The sequence below is a fragment of the Sciurus vulgaris genome, assembly GCF_902686455.1.
Source record: "Sciurus vulgaris genome assembly, chromosome: 3".
Taxonomy (NCBI): Eukaryota; Metazoa; Chordata; class Mammalia; order Rodentia; family Sciuridae; genus Sciurus; species Sciurus vulgaris.
In genome coordinates, this window is record NC_136463.1 from 37,093,311 (window position 1) to 37,116,599 (window position 23,289).

Here is a 23,289-nt window from a genome sequence, read left to right on the forward strand (position 1 = left end):
TGAGGGTGATAAAAATGTTTTAGAATTGGAATTATTTGGAGGTTCCTTGCTCAAAACATCTGGTAGCTGGACCAGAATGACTCTGGGACTGTTGACCAGAATGTCCATGTAGCCTTCCATTTGGCTTGTGTTGCCTCAGCTGATGGTGGCCTTAGGATAGTTAGTTTTTTTACATGGTGCCTTAGGGATCCAAGAGTATTTCAGAGAATAAGGTGAACTCTTCTAGGCCATTCAGATAGAACGCCAGATCATGCAGCATCATTTCTGCTGCACTCCATTGGTCAACACAGTCACAACCCATTCAGATTCAAGGGGAAGTATTTAGGTTTCTTTTCTCAATGATGGCAGCTTCAAAGAAACTGCCATTTAAAATCTGTCACAATTGGGCATCATAGCCTCTTATGATCCTCAGGAATCTTTTTGGATCAGGAACATGTCCTTAGATATCTCTGTATCATGCAGGACCTCCTGCCAAATTTGAGGTGACCAGAAGTCAAGGCTTAAAAGGAATTCAGTGAACTGTAGGAGGATGTAACACAAAGATCTTTGTCCACCCAAATATATAGAAAGTCATGACAGCTTAATGGTTTAGCAGGTCCCTTGTGTATTCTTTCCTTCTGGAGCTGAGAGTACATAATTCTAGGTATTCTGGTTCTCTGTTAAATTATTAGTTTTTTTACATGGTCCCTTAGGGATCCATCTTCCTTCCTTCCTTCCTTCCTCTTTCTCCTTTTCTTTCTTATTTTGGGGGGGAACCAGGGATTGAACCCAGGGGCACTTAAGCACCGAGCCACATCTCTAGCCCTTTTTATTTTTGAGACAGGGTCTCACTAAGGCTGCTTAGGGCCTCACTAAGTTGCTGGGGCTGGTTTTGAATCTGAAATCCTCCTGCCTCAGCCTCCTGAGCCACTGGGATTATAGGTGTGCACCACCATGTTCAGCTTCTTTTTCTTTTTTTGAGGCAGTGTCTTACTATGCTGTCCTGGCTGATCTTGAACTCCTGGGTTCAAATGATCCTCTTGCCTCAGCCTCCCAAGTAGCTGGCACTGCAAGCATGAGCCATTACACCTGACATGTCATCTTTGTGACACACAAGTCTGATTCTTTTACTTCCCAATCATCTCCAAGATAAGTCCATGGCCACTAGCATCATATATAAGCACATTTTTGATCTGGTCCTGACCACCAGAAACTCAGATTCTATGCTATAGTTCAAAATATGAACAATAGCATAGTGTAATTACTGAGTTCAAATCTGAGGTCTGGCAGACCTAATTTTCTGGAGTGCAAAGGACAATCTTCCATCATTTGAGGACAATCTACAATAAAAATGGCCTAATTTCCACTGGTTTCTCATTTCACCAGTTCTCAAGGGTCTAAGCTCCAGATGAATTCTAATTCAGGAGTCAATTCTCCCCGTTGACCCTTGACCCGTTGTATAGATGTCAATCTAATAGTTCTGATTCATTTAACCCTCATGGTAAATTGTTTCTCAGGGGCCTCATCCTTTTGGTCTGTCTGTCTTCTCTTGTCCAGCATCTCTGAAACCATCTCACACATTTTAATAACTTTCAGTCTCAAAGCAGTAAAAAAAAAAAAGGATCAAAAGACCCTATTGTCCACAATGTCTCTTTGTCTCTCTTTATTTTTTAATGAGCCCAGAGTCCACAGCTTGATAGGCAAGCACTCTTACCACTGAGCTACATCCCCCCAACACCTTTTTCTTCCTTCTCTAGCTTCCACATATGAGAGAAAACTTAAGTCCCTGACCTTCTACTTTTGGCTTATTTGGCTTAACATAATGAAAACATATTTGCATTTAAAAACTACTTGTTTATCTGAAATTAAAATGTAGTTTTTGGCATTTATTATTTTTTTCTTGCTAAATCTGTCAAATATCTTGACCAACTATCTTCTTTAGGTTCATGGATTAGAGTAAAAACTGGTATAGACTGAAGACTAAATGTGTTTTGTTTGTTTGTTTGTTTTGGTACTGGGGATTAAACACAGGGGTGCTCTACCACTGAGCTACATCCCCAGTCTTTTTTGAGATAGGGTCTCTCATTAAATTGGCCAGGCTGGCTTCCAAGTTGCAATCTTCCTGCTTCAGCCTCCAGAGTAGCTGGGATTACAGGCCTGTGCTATGGCATGGTATATATCTTTTACTGTTATTTAACCAATATTAATTGAAATACCCTGGTGAGGGGTAAATTTAAAGAACCCCTTCCATTTCCTTTACTGCTAAATATCAGGTTATTATTCTTGCTGTCTTCAGAATTTACATTGTTATAGAATGACTATGAGACAGTGTCACCCACAGCTATGGCAGCAATTTCCTTGTTAAATTCCTAGAACAGAAAGATGTTGCAAGTTCTTCAAATCACAGATTTAGAAAATTAAACTACATAAATAGCAGATGTTCAGGCAGAGGAAAGGAAGCATCTGAAACAAATACTCCCAATTACTCAATAATCCAGTAGAGTGGGGCTGTTAATCCTGGGAGAAAATTGAAATATTCATTTCTATCATTAAGTCCTCTCATAGTCGCGAGCCCTTTTAAGTCTTTCCATTACAGTTCTCTGTGTGTCGGACATAATCAAGCTACTCTGTCTACCCAATTCTTACAGAGCAATTCTCATTCTTTTTTTATTTTTGTAAATTTTATTTGGCTTAAGAAACGTGGTAAAAATTTCCAACAGGGCGGATAGGTCATACAATCAAAAGCAAGTTTCCTTTCCATCATGACCTCTAGTTCCTGGACGGCGGTTTCTTAACTTAAGGACAGTGTCTAAGGAAGGATTTCGATTTGTGAATTCTCTGAACGCATAATTTTCAACGTATGGATAACTGTACATTTTTCTAGGGAGAGGATCCAAACTTTTACCTGAAGCTCAAAAAGATCCGTGTCCAAGAACTCCCGATACAGAATTCTGCTGAAGGACTCGAGTGATTCAGAATGGAAGGTTAAAAACCTGTAACAGTTTATCTCTGCGCAGAGTCTCGCATCCCCCCTAGTCCCGGGCCCCTCAGAAAGTAGGATGTGTGTGGGAGGGACGTTGCTCTTTCTTCCCAAGTTTTCCGCCTGCCGCATTCCTTCCCTCCAGCGCGTCGGCGTGCGCTGACGTCATGACGCCGCACACGCAGTCCCACCCCTGCAGAGATCGGCGCTGGGACGGAACCCGGGTTCCTCTCAAACCCGGAATGTGAGGCTTCGGCCCTTCTGTCTGCTGCTCCCTGTTCCGCTCTCTACCCGCGCCTGCGTCTGCTGCCGCTTCGCCGCAGCTCGCCCACTAGGAACCAGGGCGGCCGTGCCCTTCTGCCGCGTGCCCGCGTGGCTGCCGCCGCCCCTCCGAATCCTCCGGGGCCGCAGAGGAGTTCGCTACGGAGGGAGGCGGGGGCCTTCGGGAGGAGGAGGCGGAGGAGGCGGAGGAGGAGGGAAGGAAGATGGCGGCCGTGGAACTAGAGTGGATCCCAGAGACTCTCTACAACACCGCCATCTCCGCTGTCGTGGACAACTACATCCGCTCCCGCCGAGACATCCGCTCCTTGCCGGAGAACATCCAGTTCGATGTTTACTATAAGGTACGGACCGCCGGCCTGCTCGGGGCTCTCCTGCCGCAACCTCTGGGGCCGCACCCCCTTCCACGTCTGCGAACCCCCGCAGTTAACCCCTCACCCCTCGTAGCGGTCTAGGCGCCGAGACGTCTGGTGCGGTATCCGCGATTCCAGTACAGAAACACTCTCTCTCTTCATCCTCTCTCTCCTAAACTTTGGGGCCGATTTTGGTGTTCCTTCTACACAGTGGCCCCCTCGAGTAGGCCTTTTGCGTGGACTTCTTCTGTGGCGCCCCTGTCCCACACTGTCCTTCTCTTCTATATCTTTGAGAGATTTTCCATTCTCTTCTTCCAGTTAAGTATTAGCATCAGCTGGACTTTTTGCTCTGCTCCTCCCCAGACCTTCCTACTTTTTCACCTCATTGCTCTCCTTTCCCAAGTATTTTTTCCTCCCTGCTTGGCGTTCCTTCGTTTCTCCTTTCTGATCCCAATCAGAAGGGATTGTTGGAAATAGTCTGTGTGCTTTATTTGCATATTTAAAGCTTCGATTTTTTTGGCTGACATTTGGTGTTGAATTGGGGATTTTAATAATATGAGAGTGGTGATCCACTGTTTAAAAAGGAAGGGGTGAAATTTTCTGAAAGAAAAAAAAATACTTTAGAAATTTAAATTATGTATTTGAAAGTTGCAATCATGCAGCATTCCTGTGTCGCTCCCCCTCAAAAATCTGAACAAAAAGTCTTCAAGTCACTCCAAGGAGTTTCAAGGGTAAGTGTCCTTAGACGTAGACAATTTTTGCAGTGTTTTCAGAGGGAGGAGAACTTTATGAACTCGGAGCCTCCCTCTTCCTCTCCCCCTCCACATTTGAATGTGAACACTGGATTTATTATTCAGTCCTTGCCTTGAATCGGCATGGATAACCCCTAGTCACCAGTAGCTGCCTCCCAAAATGTAACTAGAAGTAGAATAGGATTTATTTTTTTAAATCTTAAATACTTCCTTCTTGATTTTTAAATTGGCTGGAACAGTGTAAACTGATATTTAACAGATGTGTAGGTTCATATATCTGTATGGTGTTTTATGGAAGTTTTATTGCCTTCTTTCTCCACCCTCAGAATATTTTTTCAGGATTAATGACTGGCATACTGCATTCTGCTAAATTCAGTCTCTTTGTCCCATATTTAACAATTAAAATGTATTTCCCCCCCTAATTATTTGAAGATGGTTAATTTTCATTTTGGTTATGCTTATTATTTTTGGATTTAGAGGAAAACATCCCTCCTTTCTAATTCTTTGATACATTGATTTACTTTTGTATATAAGTAAGGAAATTCTGTTCATTTAAGATATATTCCTCCCCAAGGACAAATTAGATCTTTCCCAAACTGGAAAACTGCAGTTTGTGAGTGCTGTCTCTGTCCATTTTATTAAATCATGTGTAATCTGGTATGCTTTTTAGAGGAAATCACTGGGAATTTATTTTTACTATTTGAATTACCTCAAAATATTTGGGTATTTTTAGTAACTCTTACTTCTAATAGAAGGTTTTCCTTTGAAGATTATTATCTTTAGTTGGTATGAACAGATGGCGCTTTTGCCACATTTTTTGTCTCATGTAGTTCACAAAGTTTTGAAATTGATTCTTTTTGGTACACTTGTACCTTTTTTTTTTTTAATTGGGGATTGAACGCAGGCGTGCTTTACCACTGAGCTCTACAGCCCTATTTATTTTTTATTTTTGAGACAGGGTATTGCTAAATTGCCCAAGTTGGCCTTAGTCCTACCTTAGTCTCCCAAGTCCCTGGGATTACAGGCATGTACCTCCATGCCAGGCACACTTTTACTACTTAATGGTTGTATAGTGTTGTGAGCATGGCACTGTGCTAAAGTGAAGGAAGGTATTTGATATGTGCTTGGAACTGTCTTACATGCTTTGACCTATGTTATCTTGTTTAAACCTCACACTTAAATTATGAAGCAGAGTATGACCCTGTTTTATAAGTGAGAAAGTTAAGTAATTGAGTAAAATTCTCAAATCTAGGATTTAATTTCTGAGTACTTTCCTTTTTGGCTTGGAAAAAATTTGTATCTTGAGGTAGTAGTTTATTTTGATGGTAGATATTATAAACATGTATAGAAATACAGAGAAAGTCAGTCAATATTCCATTCTTTTTATACTATTATTATTTTTTTAAATTTTGAGACAAGGTCTCACTAAGTTGCTTAGGGCCTCACTAATTTGCTGAGGCTGACCTCTAACTAGGAATCCTCATGCTTAGCCTCCCAAATAACTAGGATTACAGACCTGTGCCACCATGCCTGGTTCAGGATTCCGTTCTTTAATGGAGATATAAGAAAGATATTTAAACACTGTACTTGCACATAAAACATTTTTTAAGTACTTTAAGTCCGCACATAAATATGCTCATTCTCTGCCCAACTTGTAGAAATTTTATAAGATTCATTGTTTACAGTTTTCTCCACTTAAGAGCCAAAGAAAAAGTCAGATCTCTTCTATAATCCTGAGTTCCATCAGTAGGCATAACTGTAGTTTTTTTGGAATAAGACATTTTCCTGTGGTCAGGGCTGGGGTTGTAGCTCAGTGGTAAGGTGCTTGCCTAGCATGTGTAGGCACTGGGTTCGATTCTCAGCACTACATATAAGTAAATAAAATAAAGGTCCATTGACAACTAAAAAATATTTTTAAAAAATTTCCCTGTGTTCTTTTTTTTAAAAAAATCTTTTTAGTTGTAGATGGACAGAGTACCTTTATTTATTTTTATGTGGTGCTGAGGCTCGAACCCAATACCTCACACATGCTAGGCAAGTGCCCTACCACTGAACTACCACCCGCCCCTCCCATGTTCTTGATTGATGTATACCAGTGTCACTGTATTAATTTTGGTTGGTAATTTCAGATGAAGGCATAGTAGTAAAACATTAGGAGCGGATACTGTGGAATGAGTAGAAGGTCAAGAAATAGGAATGTTGACTGGTCCCAAAGAAGGGAAAGGAGATAAGTTGATAGGTAGAAAGGGTAACAAACATATTAGGTGATTTTTTTTTTTTTTTTTTAAGAATAAAAACCATTAGGATATATTTTTTATCCAGTGGAAGAAATCAAGAGAGTAAGAGATGAATATAGTAGTTAGGCAGAAAATAGAATATGGAGCATAAGCATTAAATAATGAGTCTTGGACCTTTTTGGTCTTTGCTTTTTCATCATTTGTAAATTAAAGAATCAGTCTTAAATTGACACTGGGGGAAGAAGTACATCTTTTCTCTGAGAGCAGAAGGAAGGTTAACAACTAGGGTATAGAGGTAAGTTTGCGAAGAATGAGATGAGATCATCTGCTAAGGGTATGAGTGGTAGTTTTTCTGAAGGAAGGCTCAGAAGAAGTTGGAAATGGCTACTGAGTTGGGAAGGGAAGCTGACTAAAAATTTGTAAAAGAATTGACAGGCAGATGTGATAGCACAGGTCTGAAATCCTATCTACTCTGGAGATTGAGGCAGAAGTATCTCAAGTTAAGGCTAACCTGGCATTTTAGTAAGACCAACTAAATAAAAAAGAACTAGGATTGTAGCTCTGTGGTAGGGCACTTGCCTGGTATGCACAAGGCCGTGAATTTAATCCCCAGTATTACATGCACACAAGTACAGAGACAGAAATTGATACATCAAATATTGTAGACAGTTTAGAAAGAAACCAAAGCATATTCAAGAATTTTACTGTGTGATAAAGTTGTAAGACAATGTTGTATTTCACATCAATGGAGAAATACTAAAAAATGTCTTGTATAATAGGCTATTAGGAAATAAGTTAGATTTGTTTCCTATTATATCACACTATGTGCCAAAATGAATTCCACATGATTTAAAAGATTTAAATATGGCCATTGAAATCTTGAAAGTGTTAAAATACATTATTGGGTCGTTATATCTTACAGTGGGAAATGGCTTAAATGTCTTCTTGAAAGATTTTTTTTTTTTTGTTGGTACCAGGAGCGCTTAATCACTCAGCCACATCCCAGACCGTTTTAATTTATTTTGAGACACGGCCTTGCTAAGTTGTAGAGACTGACTTTGATTTTGTAATCCTGCCTCAGCCTCCTGAGCTGTTGAAAGAAATTATTTTTAAGATAATTTACAAATTATAAAAATGTAAAACATTTAAAAAAATTTTATAGGAGGTGAATACCTCTGCTAACTTATCTTGCCAACATTGTACTGCCATCTTGGCATGGAAACTTTTCTGAGCATGAAACCAAAAACAGTAGGGGGAAAAATGGATACTTTTGAATACATTTTTTTTTTTTAATGAGGGGAATTTAACAGGTAAAAGGCAAATTTCCTCATACAGAAAGATACAAATCAGTATGAAAAATGCACACTACTTCATGTCCAGAGAACCTGAACTAGCTAGGTCTAATGAGAAAAAATGGTCAGTAATCATCAAATGATGTACAACTGAAATGCAGTTTCAAATGCCATATCAAGCCAAGGCAGTCAAGAAGATGAAAGAACAAAATCTGTGGGCTTACATCACCAAACACCTAGCAGTAATAATTTAAAAAGTATGAAAAAAAGATTAAGTATGGTATTGGCACCAGTGAAACAAAAACAGTTCAGAAAAAGACTGATACATAAACTGTCACTTGCTTTGTAATAAGAGAGACATGATACAATGGGAAAAGGAAAGTCAGAGAAATGGTGTCGGTCAGTTTGGTAACCATGAGGGAAGAAAAAGTATCTTAATCTTACCTCATACCATATACACAAATCATTTTCAAATGAATTGGTGAAAAATAAAATAGTTTTTGTTGTTGTTGTTGTTTAAGCTGGGGATTTAACCCAGGAGTTCTTAACCTCCAAGCCACATCCCTGGCCCTTTTTTATTTTTTATTTTAAGACAGGGTCTTGCTAAGTTGCTTAGGAACACTGAGCTGCTGAGGGTAACTTTGAACTTGTGATTTCCTTCTGCCTCAGCCTCCTGAGGAGCTGGGATTGCAGGCATGTGCCAATACAGCTGGCTAATAAAATAGTTTTATAAGAAAAAAATTTTCTATTGTCATCGAAGATTGATTAAATAGAATACAAATCAGCTAAATATGAAGTTTAATAAAAGAGTTTATATTAAGATCAAGAACATCTGTTCATCAAAAGATTCCTTCAAGAGAGTGAAAAGTCACTTCATCATGTCGGCTTAGGACCTGACTTCCTTAACAAGACTCTTAAAGCACAAGAAATAAAATCAAGAATCAATAAATGGGACAGATTCAAACTAAAAAGCTTCTTAGCAAAGGAAACAATCAATAACATGAAGAAAGCGCCTACAGAATGGGAGAAAATCTTTAACACACGCACATCAGATAGAGCACTAATCTTCAGGATGTATAAAGAACTCAAAAAACTTAACACACGCACACACACACACAAAAACCAAATAACCCAATCAGTAAATGGGCTAACGAACTGAGCAGACACTTCACAGAAGAAGATGTACAGTGGATTAATAAACATATGAAAAAATGTTCAACATCTCTAGCAATAGAGAAATGCAAATTAAAACTACTCTTAAGATTTCATTTAACTCCAGTCAGAATGGCAGTTATCAAGAGTACAAGCAACAATGAGTATTGGTGAGGATGAGAGGGAAAGGTACACTCATACATTGCTAGTAGGACTGCAAATTCGTGCAATCACTTTGGAAAGCAGTATGGAAATTCCTTAGAAAACTTGGAATGGAACCACCATTTGACCCAGCTATCCCACTCCTCGGTCTATACCCATAGAACTTAAAATCAGCATACTGCAGTGATGCAGCCACATCAATATTTATAGCAGCCCAATTCATAGTAGGTAAACTGTGGAATAAACCTAGATGCCCTTCAGTAGATGAATGAATAAGGAAAGTGTGGTACATATACACAATGGAATATTACTCAGCCTTAAAGAGGAATGAAATTGGCATTTGCAGGTAAAAGGATGGAGTTGGAGAATATCATGCTAAGCGAAATAAGCCAATCCCAAAAAACCAAAGGCCAAATGTTTTCTTTGGTATGTGGATGCTGATCCGTAATGGGAGTTGGGGGGCAAGGAAAGAATCGAGGAACTTTAGATTGGGAGTGAGGGGGGGAGGGGGATATGTAGTGAGAAAGAGACAGACTTTATTACCCTATGTACATGTATGATTGAATGAATGGTTTAACTCTGCATTTTGTCCAACCAGAGAAATGAAAAGTTGTGCTCCATTTGTGTACAATGAGTTGAAATGCATTCTGCTGTCATGTATAACTAATTAGAACAACAACAACAAAAAAGTGAAAAACCAAACCACAGAATGGTAGAAGATATTTTCAGTACATATATTTGACAGGAACCACTCGCCCCTAAAGAACTACAAATTAATAGCAAAGAATAATAGCTCATTTTTTTTAAAAGAAGTTTTTTTAATGATGAAAGACCTTTAATAGGAATCCAAAAAGAGAATATTCAGGGCTGGGGTTGTGGCTCAGTTGTGGAGTGCTTGCCTAGCATGTATGAGGCACTGGATTTGATTCTCAGCACCACATATAAATAAATGAATATAATAAAGGTCTATCAACATCTAAAAAATATTTTTTTTAAAGAGAATATTCAAAGGCCAATCAATGGGGGCTGGGGATATAGCTCAGTTGGTAGAGCGCTTGCCTCATGTGCACAAGGCCCTGGGTTTAATCCCTGGCACTACCACCAGTAAAAAAAGAAAAAAGAGTTAGTTTGAATTTGGAGTGGTCTAAAATACATGTCTATGTTCATCATCATAATCTAGAGACCTACTTCTAGTTCTGCTAGCTTCAATCCAAAGGCCAATTAGTTATTCAGTGTCATTTTGTCTTCAGGGAAGTATTATTTCACCATACACCCATCAAAATGATTACATGAGGAAGAAAAATTATTGATCTGGAATAATAAAAACTTGAATAGTGTTAGTAGGAGTGTAAATTGGTATACCATTTTGGAAAACTAACATTACCTACTAAAACTGAATATATGTGTGTATGTATATATACATACATACACACCCTACAATTCATTAATTCCACTTTAAAATATACATACAAATGTTCATAACAACATTGTATAGTAACCAAAAAATGGAAACTCAGTTTCCCATCAATAGGAAAATTAATAAATTGTGGAATAGTCATATTATAGGAATATTATACAGTGAAAATGAATGAACAGCTGCTTGAAACAAGATGGAATGAATTTCACAAATGTTATCAAGTAAAACAAACCAGTCACATTACAGTAGTCTCCTTATCTGAGATTTCACTTTCTGTGATTTTTGTTACCTGTGATCTGAAATTACTAACTGAAAAATTTCAAAAATAAGCAATTCATAATTTTTAAACAGTGTGCTGTTCTGGATAATACAGAGAAATCTCTCCTTGTCCAGCTTCATCCCATTGTATATGAATTATCTCATGGACTAATGTAACACATGTATTGGTGTTGTATATGCTACCATTGAGTCACTTAGTAGTTACCTCAGTTATCAAATGGATTACCCCTTTATGACATTGCTTATGTTCAAGTAACCTTTATATCTTATTTAATAATGGCCCCAAACAGGAGTAGTGATGAAAATTTGTACCATGTGGCAATGCTACAGGGTATGTGGGGTCAAAACTGTATGTATATGTGTGTGTGTGTGTGTGTGTGTGTGTTTAATATGTATATATAGTAACAATCAGTTATTAATGGGATGTTTGTGATTGCTGGGCACTGTACAACGTCTCAAAACCTTAGAATCAGATGAACATCAACACTCATTTCCTGTTCCATATTTTTGCACATTTTTGTCACAGCAATAACTGAAAACAGCTTCTTAAAGATATCAGTGAAAGTAAGGGTAACAGTCTGAGTTGGTACAGCGTGATACAGATGTTGAATATTATTTCTCTCAGATTTAAAATGCCCTACAGTGCACCATGGTACCTTGTTGCATCATTTGGAAACTGTGAGTATGTACTTTATGATTCCATTTATATAAACCTCAAAAACAGCCAAAATTTAGGTTTTGGAAGCTAGGAGAGGTTACCCTGGGAGAAGAGTGACTATGTAGGACCATGAGGGGAGGCCTTTAGGATTCTGATCTGGATGCTGGTTATAGTATATTTACTTTGTGAAAATTGAACTTTGCATTTAAAATTTGAGTTGTGTACTCTTTTGTATTTGTGTTGTGCTTGGAGAAGAAGTTTTTTAAAATAGTGTCCAGTCTTCATCTATCAGATTGTTAAGGTTTAAAAATTCAAATCACTCATACACTTTAATCCACAATACCATTTAAGGAATTTTCCTATAGAAATGTTGAGTGTACAGAAAATGCTTTAGAAGTTTGTTCCACGCAGCATTGTTTGTGATGGCAAAAATCGAAGACAACTATAATAATCAATTAGAAATGGAATATTGTACTGCAGTATCAAGAATGAGGTTTTTGTATATACTGGACTGGAGATTCCAGAGCACAGAGCCAACTGGGAAAAGTAGAAAACTTGTTATAAAGTAATAAGAAAGCATAATCTTCTGTGTGCATTGAAAAAAGAATCTGAATGAACACAAGAAAATTTTCATATTTACTCAAGTACAGGGTTACAGTCATTTTTACAAATATGTATGTATACATGTATATCTTGTATATATTTTTCTAATACTTGGATTTTTATCTTTTGACCATGTATTAATTTTGGTAAGCAGAAAAAATTTATTTAGAAAAAGAAAGCTCTTGGGCTGGGGTTGTGGCTCAGTGGTAGAGTGCTTGCCTGGCATGTGTGAGGCACTGGGTTCAATTCTCTGCACCACATATAAGTAAATGAATAAAATAAAAGGTCTATCAACAATTTAAAAAAAAAAAAGAAAGCTCTGCTGGGGTTATAGCTCAGTGATAGAGCACTTGCCTAGCATGTGTGAGGCACTGCATTCGATTCTCTGCACCACATATAAATAAATAAAATAAAGGTCCATTGACAAATAAGAAAAAAAAAAAAGAAAAAAAGAAAAAGAAAACAAAACAAGCTGTGTGTGTGGTGGCATGCACCTATAACCCCAGCGACTCAAGAGGCTGACACAGGAGGATCACAAGTTTGAGGCCAGTGTCAGCCATTTAACAAGACCCTAAGCAACTTATCGAGACCCTGTTTCAAAATAAAAAATAAAAAGGACTGATGGTGTAGCTCAGTGGTAAAGAACCCCTGGATTTGGGCTGGGGTTGTGGCTCAGTGGTAGAGTGCTTGCCTAGCATGTGTGAGACACTGGGTCCATCCTCAACACCACATAAAAAAGTAAACAAAAAAAAAAAGAGCCCCTTGATTCAATCCCCAGTACCAAAAAAGAAAAGTAAAATATCTAATAGTAAAATATCTTAGGGCTGGGCGTATAGCTCAATGGTAGAGCACTTCTTAACCTGCAGGAGGCCCTGGGTTCAAGTCAGCATGAATGAGAACTAAGTCCTTTTATTTATTTTTTATTTTTAATTTTAAAAAAATTTAAATGTTAATAGACCTTTATTTTATTCATTTATTTATATGTGGTGCTGAGAATTGAACCCAGTGCCTCACCTATGCTAGGCAAGCGTTCTACCCCTGAGCCACAACCCCAGCCCAAATTAAGCCCTTTTAAATGGTAAAATAGTTAATTAATTTATTAGCTCGCTAAATAAAGAAACAGGAGAAAGCCAAAAATTAGGAATGTGGTCGGGCAATCAACTGTAGATACAATGGGAAGGAGAAAAATAGCTTTTTAAATTGTGGAATAGCTTTTTAAAATGTAAAATAGCTTGTGTAATGCTATGCTAGTCAGGCAGAAATTATGTTTCAGGAAAAAGTTACCTTACTGAAATTTACAGATAAAATAAATAAAAATTGTTTATTGAAATTATGTTTCTAAGAAAATACAAATGGCCTAAGAGAATGTTTGGAGATTAGAGCATAAGAATAAAAGAATCTTGTAAGTGAAGATAGCACATGTTTATTGAAATATTACTTTGTTTATCATAGAGATGAAAATATTTTGTAAGGTTTTTAAAGAAAAATGTTGATGGAAAAATTCAATAGATACCAATGTAGAATAGAGTAATGAATTCTTATTTATCTACCACCAAGCTTTAAAAGTTATTAATTCTTAGCGAGTATGTGTTACTGAATCTATTTTTCCACCCCTTTCCCCGCTTTCTTGTGTTTGGAAGTAAATCTAGACATCATATCATTTCATCTGTAAATATAATATCCATCATACTATTATGATGCTTAAGAAAGCTTAATGGTAATTCCTTGATGTTATTAAATATCCAGTCATTGTTCAAATTTTTAGTTGTCTCAGATGTCAAATTTATATGTATTTTTTCAGTTTACTTGTTTGGATCAGGATCCAGGTAAGATCCTCACCTCAAGTGGTTATTATGTTTGTCTGTCTGTCTTTTGGTCTCTTCTGCGGTACTAGGGATTGAACCTAGGGGTCTTGCACTTGCTAGGCAAGTGCCCATGGGACTGCACTCACAGCCTTTTTGAATTTTTTATTTTGAGATAATTTTATTTTGAGATAATTTTTTATTTTGGGGTCTTACTAAGTTGCCCAAGCTGGCCTCAAATTTGTGATCCTCCTAGCTCAGCCTCTAAATAGCTGGATTACAGGTGTGCATTACCTAGCCCCAATAGATATATTGCTGAAGTCTCTCTATATAGGTTCACTTTCCATCTTGGTTTTGTCTTCTTAGCAATGTATTTGTTGAAGAAATAGTTTCCTTTGTCCTGTAAACTCTGCAGTGTCCCACAGCCTAAATGTCACTGATGAATATATAAAACATTTTCATCACCTCTCAACACCTGGGTGTTTTTACATTTGTCTCTGTGGGGACTTCTTGGGTTTCAGACCAGTTGTTAATGCCAGTTTCTGGGTTTATTGTTGGTAAATCATCCAGGTAATATGAATTTTTGCTACATACTCATACGAGTTCTAACCTATAGGCTTCAGTTTTTCATGGGAGATTGTTTGCTAAGACCATGGGAGATTTTACTCCTGTCTTTGGGCAGGTAGTTAATCTCTAGGTCCTTTTGCTTACAGAATATGCTACCTGAACTCCTTTCTGATCTTTGCTACTCTGGTTTGAGACCATTCAGAGGTATAAAGTATTCTGTTTTTCTTTCTTCCAAGAGGTTTTTAAGTTTGTATTTTCTTAATTTTTGGCAACTGTGGGATTTCTAGGCTTGAAACCCAGCTGTTTATACAAAACTAATTTTGTGACATTATATTCTTTATTTTCCTGTGTTTGAAAAAGGGCTAAAGGGTTTATATCTGTGTCAGTGGTATATGTCATATTTCTAGTAGTTTTACTCCCATTCCTCTGCAAAGCTCAACTGGATTTCTTTCTTGAAGAAAGTATTTGTGTTCTTCCAGCTCTCTGGCTACTTTCGTCATTATTTTATGAACTTCATTTTTCTGTTTTGATAGATTATTATTATTATTATTTTTTTTTAGATCAGGGAACAGTGTTACTGTCTTTATTGCTGTGGTGATTATAGTCACCACTATTTCCCTGAAACTTAGCATAGTACTTTTGCAGATGTTCCTGATATTTAAGTTAATAAAAATGGGGATAGGGGTATGTGTAGCTCAGTGGCTGGGCACATGTTTAACATGCACAGGACCTGAATTTTATCCCCCAGCTCCAAAAATAAATAAATAAAACAGTAAGTAGAATATTCTTAGTTGTAATATTCTTGCTTCTGATGTAAAAATCACAAAGACTTAACAAGTTACAGGAAGCTAAGAATTTTGTGTAATGAATATGCCAGGGTACTTGATAAAAGACCTTAAAATAGGAAACACCTATTTTTGTCTATAAATTTAAGCAGCTATATTCAGAATTCTTGATTTTTTTTTCTTTTTTTGTCAATTTCTTATAAGTGAAAAATTAAGATTGCTATTCCACTAGGTGCTGGTATTTTTTTATATAGTTACTATGAAAACAGGACATAAGACTGCCTACTAAATTTTTTGTAGTGGGTACTGGGGATTTAACCCAGGGGCACTTTACCACTGAGCCACATCCCTAGTCCTTTTTATTTATTTTGAGACGGTTTCACTAAGTTGCCTGGGACTTCGCTAAGCTCACAAGGCTGTCCTCCGACTTGCTGCCTCAGACTCCCAAATTGCTGGGATTACAAGCATGTGCCACTGTGCCTGGCCTCAGTTTTTTTCTTTTAAGTTTATACCAGCGGGCAATGGTGGCCACACCTGTAATCCCAGCAACTTGGGAAGCTGAGGCAGGAGGATCATAAGTTCAAAGCCAGCCTCAGCAGTTTAGTGAGACCCTGTCTCAAAATAAAAAATTTAAAAAGGACCCAGGGTATAACTCAGTAGTTAAGTACCCCTGGGTTAAGTCCCCAGTACAAAAGCAAAACAAAAAAGTTTGCGAGTTTACACCCTGGTTAGGGAGATGGTAGAAAATGTTTATCAATTATGCTTGTTGGCACATACCTGTAATACCAGCTACTCAGGAGGCTGAGGCAGGAGAATTCCAAGTTCAAAGCCAGCTTGGGTAAATTAGTGAGATCTTGTCTCACAATAAAACATTAAAAGAACTGGGGATGTAGCTTAGTGGTACATGTGCCTATCTTCAGGCATCGGTACTACAAAAGAAAAAATGTGTTCGTATCATATTCACCAACCTCTGGATGGTTTCAGTAAATAGAATAACAGTACTAGTATGTGGTTGACTAGTTACACATTTCAGAGTAGAGACTGTCTTGCATTTTGTTGTTTCTTCTGAGTGCCATCCCAAGGAGATAATTACCAATTTGGATTATTCATTCAGAAAATAATGAATGCATATCTAGTGCTAGGCATTATGCTAGGTTTGGGGGATACAGTAGTGACTATGCTCACTTCATAGAGTAGTATGTAATGGAGTGACATTTTTAACAAATATCCACGTAAGTGAATGCATGTTGCTGTTATGAAGGGAAAAGCACAGTGTGTTGTAGGAAAGTATAAAAGGGGACAGTTTAGACTGGGGAGTCAGGGAGTGGTCTGAGTAGGTGAAATAATACTTGAGGTAATTTGAATTACAAATTAACAAAGAATCATGGTATGGAGATAAAAGTCATGAGTTAAAAGAAAACCAAAGTGGCTGGAATATTGGAGAAGGTGAAAGAACAGAACAGGAGAAGGTGAGGTCAGAAAGATGGATGGGGGGGTCTGATGAATTATAGGAAACTTAGTGGTCAAAGATTTTGGATTGTGTTCTAAGTGTATTAGGGTATTTATTTGCTTCTTTTGCAGTACTGGGGATTGAACCCAGGGCCTCACACATGCTAGGCAAGCATTCTACCCCTAAAATCTATCCCCACTCATTCTTTATTTATTTTTAAATTTGACTTTGTGACAGGGCTCACCAAATTGCCCAGGCTGACTTTGAATTTGTAATCTTCCTGCCTCACTTTCACTCCCAACCCCATTCTCTGAGATTATAGGCATGTGCCACTGCACCCAACTCATTGCAAGATTTTATATGTTTTAATTTTGGGGGAACACTGGGAATTGAACCCAGGGGTGCTTTACCACTGAGCTACATCTCCCAGTTCTTTTTATTTTATTTTTGAAACAGTTTTGAGTTGCTGAGGCTGGTCTTCAATTTAATATCCTCCTACTTCAGCCCTCCAACTTGCTGGGATTACAAGAGGGTACCTGACTCATTGAAAGGGTTTAAACAGGGAAATGACGTGGTATGATTTGCTTTTTAAAAAAAGTAATTCTGGCTACTATGTGAACAGTTGACTAAAGGTGAACAGGCTGAGGCAAGAGAATTGCAATTTTAACACCATCCTAGGCAATTTAGCAAACCCCTGTTTCAAAATTAAAAAAGGACTCAGGATGTAGTTCAGTGGTGAGCTCCCCTGGATTTAATCTCCAACACCACAAAAATAAATAATAATAAAGTAAAAAGTTTTGATGCACAGTCCAGTTCTACCAAATCTTTGTAGTAATGCAGGTTAAAGATGCTGATGACAGTGAAGGTGAAAGTTTTTAGATAGTAATCTTATACCATAGATGTAAACATTTTATTGACTTCATATAAAATATAGGGCCACAATATAAAAACGAAAGTAAGAGTATATTAACTCAAACCTTTTGGGAACTTGTTCACTATTCATATATCATGGTCATTTTTTGTTGGTAATCTTTCATTTTTAAAGGTTTTTTTTAAAATGATTTAGTGATTTGCAGTTTAAAACGTGCGATGCATGAGTTTCTGTGTGCATGCATGCATGTGGACACAAATGTTTATGACTTTCTGTTTTTCTTAGTTTTGAACCCAAGTTCTTGTGTACTTTTTTCTAAATCTTTGATTTTTTGGATTGTGAATTAAACTAGATTACTTTGTATGCTAATTTGCTGTTAAGATTGTACTGTTTACTCTGAATTTGTGGTAATTTTGAAATGACTTGGGAGGCAGTTATGCCAGTTAAAAATCTTTTTGGTTACGGGAGGCTTTTATTCCTACATTTATGTCCCAAAGAGTTCTCTGAATTTTGGGCTGCCTTCCATTGTCCTGGGAATTGTTGCTTTCATTTTCTAAGATTTTTACTTTAGATCCTGGAAACCTTTGCTTCTAAAAACATCACCAGGCAGTTCATCTTTTTATTAGACCCTTTTGTATATTAATGATACTATCTCTTACACATACATATTATTAATATTTTATGTAGTATTGTTAAATTTTTAATAGTATTTTATATTCATGAACATTTTAGGTTTTTATATAATCAGTTTATCTCTTCCTTGATGTGTGTGTGTTTGTTGGTACCAGGGATTGAACCCATGGGCACCCACATCCCCAGCCCCCTTTATATATTTTATTTTGAGACAGGGCCTCACTAAATTGCTGAGGCTGTCTTTGAACTCATGATCCTCCTGCCTCAGCCTCTCAGACTACTGGGATTACAGGTGTGGAACACCAGGCCTGGCTTCCTTGATGATTTTATTTTTGTGATATAATCAGTGTTTAAAAGAAGCAGTGTTAGAACTGGGAGAGTGGCTTAATGATAGAGCACTTCCCTAGCATGTACTAGGTCCTGGGTTTGATTACCACCAAATAAAAAAAGAGTTACCAGATAGCCTTTAATACTGATATAATTTATTTTTTTAAATATTGTTTTAGTTGGCAGTGGACCTTTATATGCAGTACTGAGAATGAAACCCAGTGCCTTGCATGTGCTAGGCAAGTGCTCTGCCACTAAGCTACAACCCCAGCCCCTGATTTAATTTTTTGACATTTAAAATTTTGATAAGTCTGGTATATATTTTATCAGGTAGGCATTTTTGTTTTTCCCTCTTACGTGCTTCTATTAACTATTTTTTTCCTTTCAGCAACTTAAAATGTCTTTGTCATATATTGTTACATATACCAAGGTATTTTTTTTATTTTATTTTATTTTTCTATCTGGTTGCAGGTACTACTACTTCTAGACTACTTCTAGGAATAAGGAATAAGTTGACTTTCCCTTATGTTGCTTAAGGTACCAACAGCTAGAAGTAGTCAAAATGAACCTTCAGTAGCTTTATTATTCTGTAGATACAGAATGTAACATCACAATAATGAACTAAAATAAGTTGTTTTAAAAATCAGATATAAGAATCATTACTAGAACCTAGAACCTCAGTTTCCCCTTTCTGTGCTCTGCTTTATAAGATATATGAATTTATGAAGGGATTAATCTTTAGATCTTCTATTAAAAGATTTAAAGTTACCCATTTTATATGTTTTCTTATTACTTGTTATTTTCAAGAGACAGTTTAGTGTAAGTTGTAAAGAATGTGATATAGGAACAGACTACCAGAGGGTCAGATTCCTGCATTGCTTTCTTTGGTGGCAGTGCAGATTGAACCCAGGGTGCACTACCACTGAGCTACAACCCATTTAAAAAAGAAAGAAAAAATTTATTTTATTTTATTTTTTTTTTTTAATTTTGAGACAGGGACCAGGTTGGCCTTGAATTTGTGATCCTCCTGCCTTAGCCTCTCCAGTACCTGGAATTATGGAAGAGTGCCACAGTGCCTCACTTAGCATTTCTTCATTGTGTGATTTTGAGCAGGTTATTTAACTTTGTATCCTTCAGTTTCCACATCTGTAAAAGGACAGAATGACTGACTTTTGAAAAGCACTGAAAACAGTCCTTGTCTCATAAAAGATCTCTGTAAGGATTAGGTGCTGTTTTTATATCAGATTGGTATTTTTAAAAACTCCTTGAGTTCATACATTGTATTAATTTGTACTTATTGGTTAAACTTGGTAAGGATGATGCAGTTAAACTTTAATAAAACAATTAAATTATTACCTTCCTCCCACAATTTAAATATGAACCCATTTTTACCTAGAAAACTTTAATATTTCAGTGTAGAAATTTTGGTGTTCGTTATAGGGAATATTTTCAAACTAAGGCAGCAGCTACCTAAATTCTATTTTCAAATCTCACTTAGTAGAATACACCAATTTTCAGTCATTAAATGAATTCTGTAAGTCATAGAATACATAAAATTGAATTTGTGTTTTTTCAACTAGTGAATACAGGCAAAATGGTTATGTAACTTGTTTTCATTTCTTCTATCTTATAAAAGAAATTCTAAGCCTAAAGTTGGGTAATGATGAGTCAGTCATTTTGGTAAGAAGCTTAAGATTTTTACCTTAGTGTTTTTGGAATATGTGTGTATATTTATCTTGATAACTATATTTATGATTCTGCCCCAAATCAAACGATTATCACATTATGTAACTCACAAATAAGAATTTGGTCATATATTATCAGTTTTATTTTCCTTGAGTTATTTTGTGTTGGTTAATAGGAAAATATAACAATGATTAATAGTGAGTTTTACTGTGTACATTCCCAGAAGCTTATTTTTCTGTAGCAGTAAACAGTAATCTTCCCAAATAGCAAATCTTTCCAAGTGAAGGTTTTAATGTTAATATAAATATCTAACCATTATGTGAAGATGGCATTTCTGCTTCCCCTTCTTGAGCACATGATAGTCTGTCCCTTCTCCCCTCCAGCAATTGTCATGGGTTTTTTGTAGCAGTCATTATGAATCTACACTAATATATATACCTAATTTGATCTGGCATCTGTCATGACTAATGATTTATGTCCAAGAGGGTGCTGAGTTTGTGTATGTTTACCTTGCACAAAGTAAAGTAAACTGGTGTATGTGGAGAATGAACTACAGACCCTAGTCCTCTTTTTGGAACCTGTGTTCTTATCAACTGAGCAAAGTCTTAAGTGCCTGTAATATAAAGTGAACTTGTATAACAGAACTCCTTCTAAGGTCCCATGTTATTTATATAGCATATATAAATTCAGAAGTATTTGTTAAAATTGAGTTGGGGTCTGGAGGGTGTATTTGTTTCTTTTTAACCATGTGCATGTATTATTTGGGAGAAAAATTTAACACATTTTTAGAAATATTCTTTAAAATAACAATTCTGAAAAGTCATTGTATAAATGAGTTGGACAGTTAGAAATCCTGCCATCCTGCATTACTGTAGACATGCTGTACTGTTTGGGTACTGGTGAAGTATCATGTCCAAAAGTGAACTAAGGTTCTTGAAATGGTTGTTAAGAACTCCTGGTGGAGCATATTGACCAACTGTGTTTTCTGGATACTGTCTTTGCTGTTATTTTGTTTTTCTTGTACTGGGAATTGAACTCAGGGCCTTGTGCAGTACTAAACAAGTATTGTACCACTGAGCCACATCCCCAGCCCTTTTTTTTTATTTTTATTTTTTTGATAATTTTACATTAACTATCCAATTTTGATAAACCCATTTTGTCTCTCCATCCTAGATATAGAACACCTAAAAAACTTAAATCGAGCAAGAAATATTAACCTATTTTAATGCACTTGTATGGTTCAAAACTTGGACTTGATGGAGTAAAGGAAAAAGTTATGGTTTTAAGTTTCTTGACTAATGGGTTTATGTTTAATGCTGTTATGTTAAATATTATATAAAATAATGTTATTATATATAATTATATATAATAACATTATATTATATATAGTATATATAATATTATTATATAAAATATTATATAGCACTTCATAATGCTTACCATGTTTTAGGTACTACTACAGAGTTTTGGTCTTTTTTTTAAAGGTACTCGAAATTGAACTCAAGTTCTTAGGCATGCTGGAAAACGTACTGAACTACTTCCCTAACCCGTGTTTTCCAAATATTAATTCTTAACATTTATATAAAATTAGTAAACTTTTTATATGAATTGTAGGAATGTTAAATATAGTGTACCATTTTTCTTGTAAGCATCTTTCTTGATACTATTTTATAATCATGCTGACTTCAAATCTTATTCATTAAAACCACAAATATTAATGTCATCAAATGAAAGTAGAAATTAAAAGTTTTAAATAATTTTTCAATTTTATTTCAGCTTTACCAACAGGGACGCTTATGTCAACTGGGCAGTGAATTTTGTGAATTGGAAGTTTTTGCTAAAGTATTGAGAGCTTTGGATAAAAGGTAAATTATTTTTTTAAAAAATCGTAGTAAAATATGCATAACATAAAATTTACCATTTAACAATTTCTGAGTATACAATTCATTGACATTAAGAATATTCACCTTATTGTGCAACCATCAGCACTGTCCAGTTTCAGAATATTTTCATTATCCTGAACAAAAACTCTATTTCCATTAAATAACTCCCCATTCTCAGCCCCGAAGCTGCCATTCCTCTTTCTATGTGAGTTTGCTATTTCAGGTACCCCATATAAGTAGAATTCTGTAGTATTTAGTCATTTGTGTTTGTTTTATTTCATTTAGCATAATGTTTTTAAGGTTATCTGTGTTGCAGCATGTGTCAAAATTTCATTCCTTTTTAAAGTTGGATAATATTCCTTCGTATGTATATGCCACATTTTGTTTATCCATTCTTCAGTGGATTTTTGAGTTGTTTTTACCTTTTAGCAAATATGGATAAAACTTTTGTGAATATGGGTGTAGAAATAACTCTTCAAATCCTTGCTTTCAATGTTTTTGGTTACATACACCCAGAAGTGGAATTGCTGGATCATATGGTAATTCTGTTTTTAATATTTTGGGGAACATTCATGTTATTTTCCATAAATTCATCTTAATTGTTTTTTTAAAATTAAGTCTGCGTAACATTGGAAAGTAGTTTTTAAATATGATCATATCAGAAGACTTAAGAATGGATGAAACAAAATTCCTTTATAAGTACAGTGTTAATATAAATCTATAAAATTGTTTCATTGAGAACTTGTTCCAAATTGGATTTTTCATGTACTTGGTATTATTTTAACGTGTATTATATTAATTTATTTGCACTTGTTACCAGAGTCCCAGCAACACTATCCTACCTTTTTCTAATCACTACTTTCCCTTTCTTCGGGGAACCACTATGTTCATTTTGCTCATTTTAGATAGACTCATACAGTAGGTACACTTACTTGTGACTGGCTCCCTGCCATATATGTACAGTCTTCCATTATATGTCATTATTTATTCTGTTGTTAAATATTTGAACTGTTTGGTTTTTAGCTATTATAAACAGCTGCTGCACTTATCCATGTACAAGTCTTTCGGTGAACATATGTATGCATATCCATTAGATATATACTTGGAAGTACTATATGAGAGCATTTTAAGAGTTACAACTC

At 36.2% G+C, this 23,289-nt stretch overlaps 1 protein-coding gene across 2 annotated transcripts in view; it reads left to right on the forward strand.

The window, feature by feature from the left end:
• The first annotated feature begins 1,324 nt into the window (after positions 1 to 1,324).
• The window catches only part of APPBP2 (amyloid beta precursor protein binding protein 2), a 55,369-nt gene continuing 33,404 nt past the window's right edge, over positions 1,325 to 23,289 (forward strand). Inside the window, exons 1-2 of one of the 2 annotated variants that reach the window (XM_079131405.1) lie at positions 1,325 to 3,582; positions 22,041 to 22,129. In XM_079131405.1, the coding sequence (XP_078987531.1) occupies positions 3,445 to 3,582; positions 22,041 to 22,129 (227 nt within the window). In that variant the 5' untranslated portion in view covers positions 1,325 to 3,444. The remainder of the gene's footprint in view (positions 3,583 to 22,040; positions 22,130 to 23,289) is intronic. The other variant, XM_079131404.1, reaches the window with a different exon arrangement.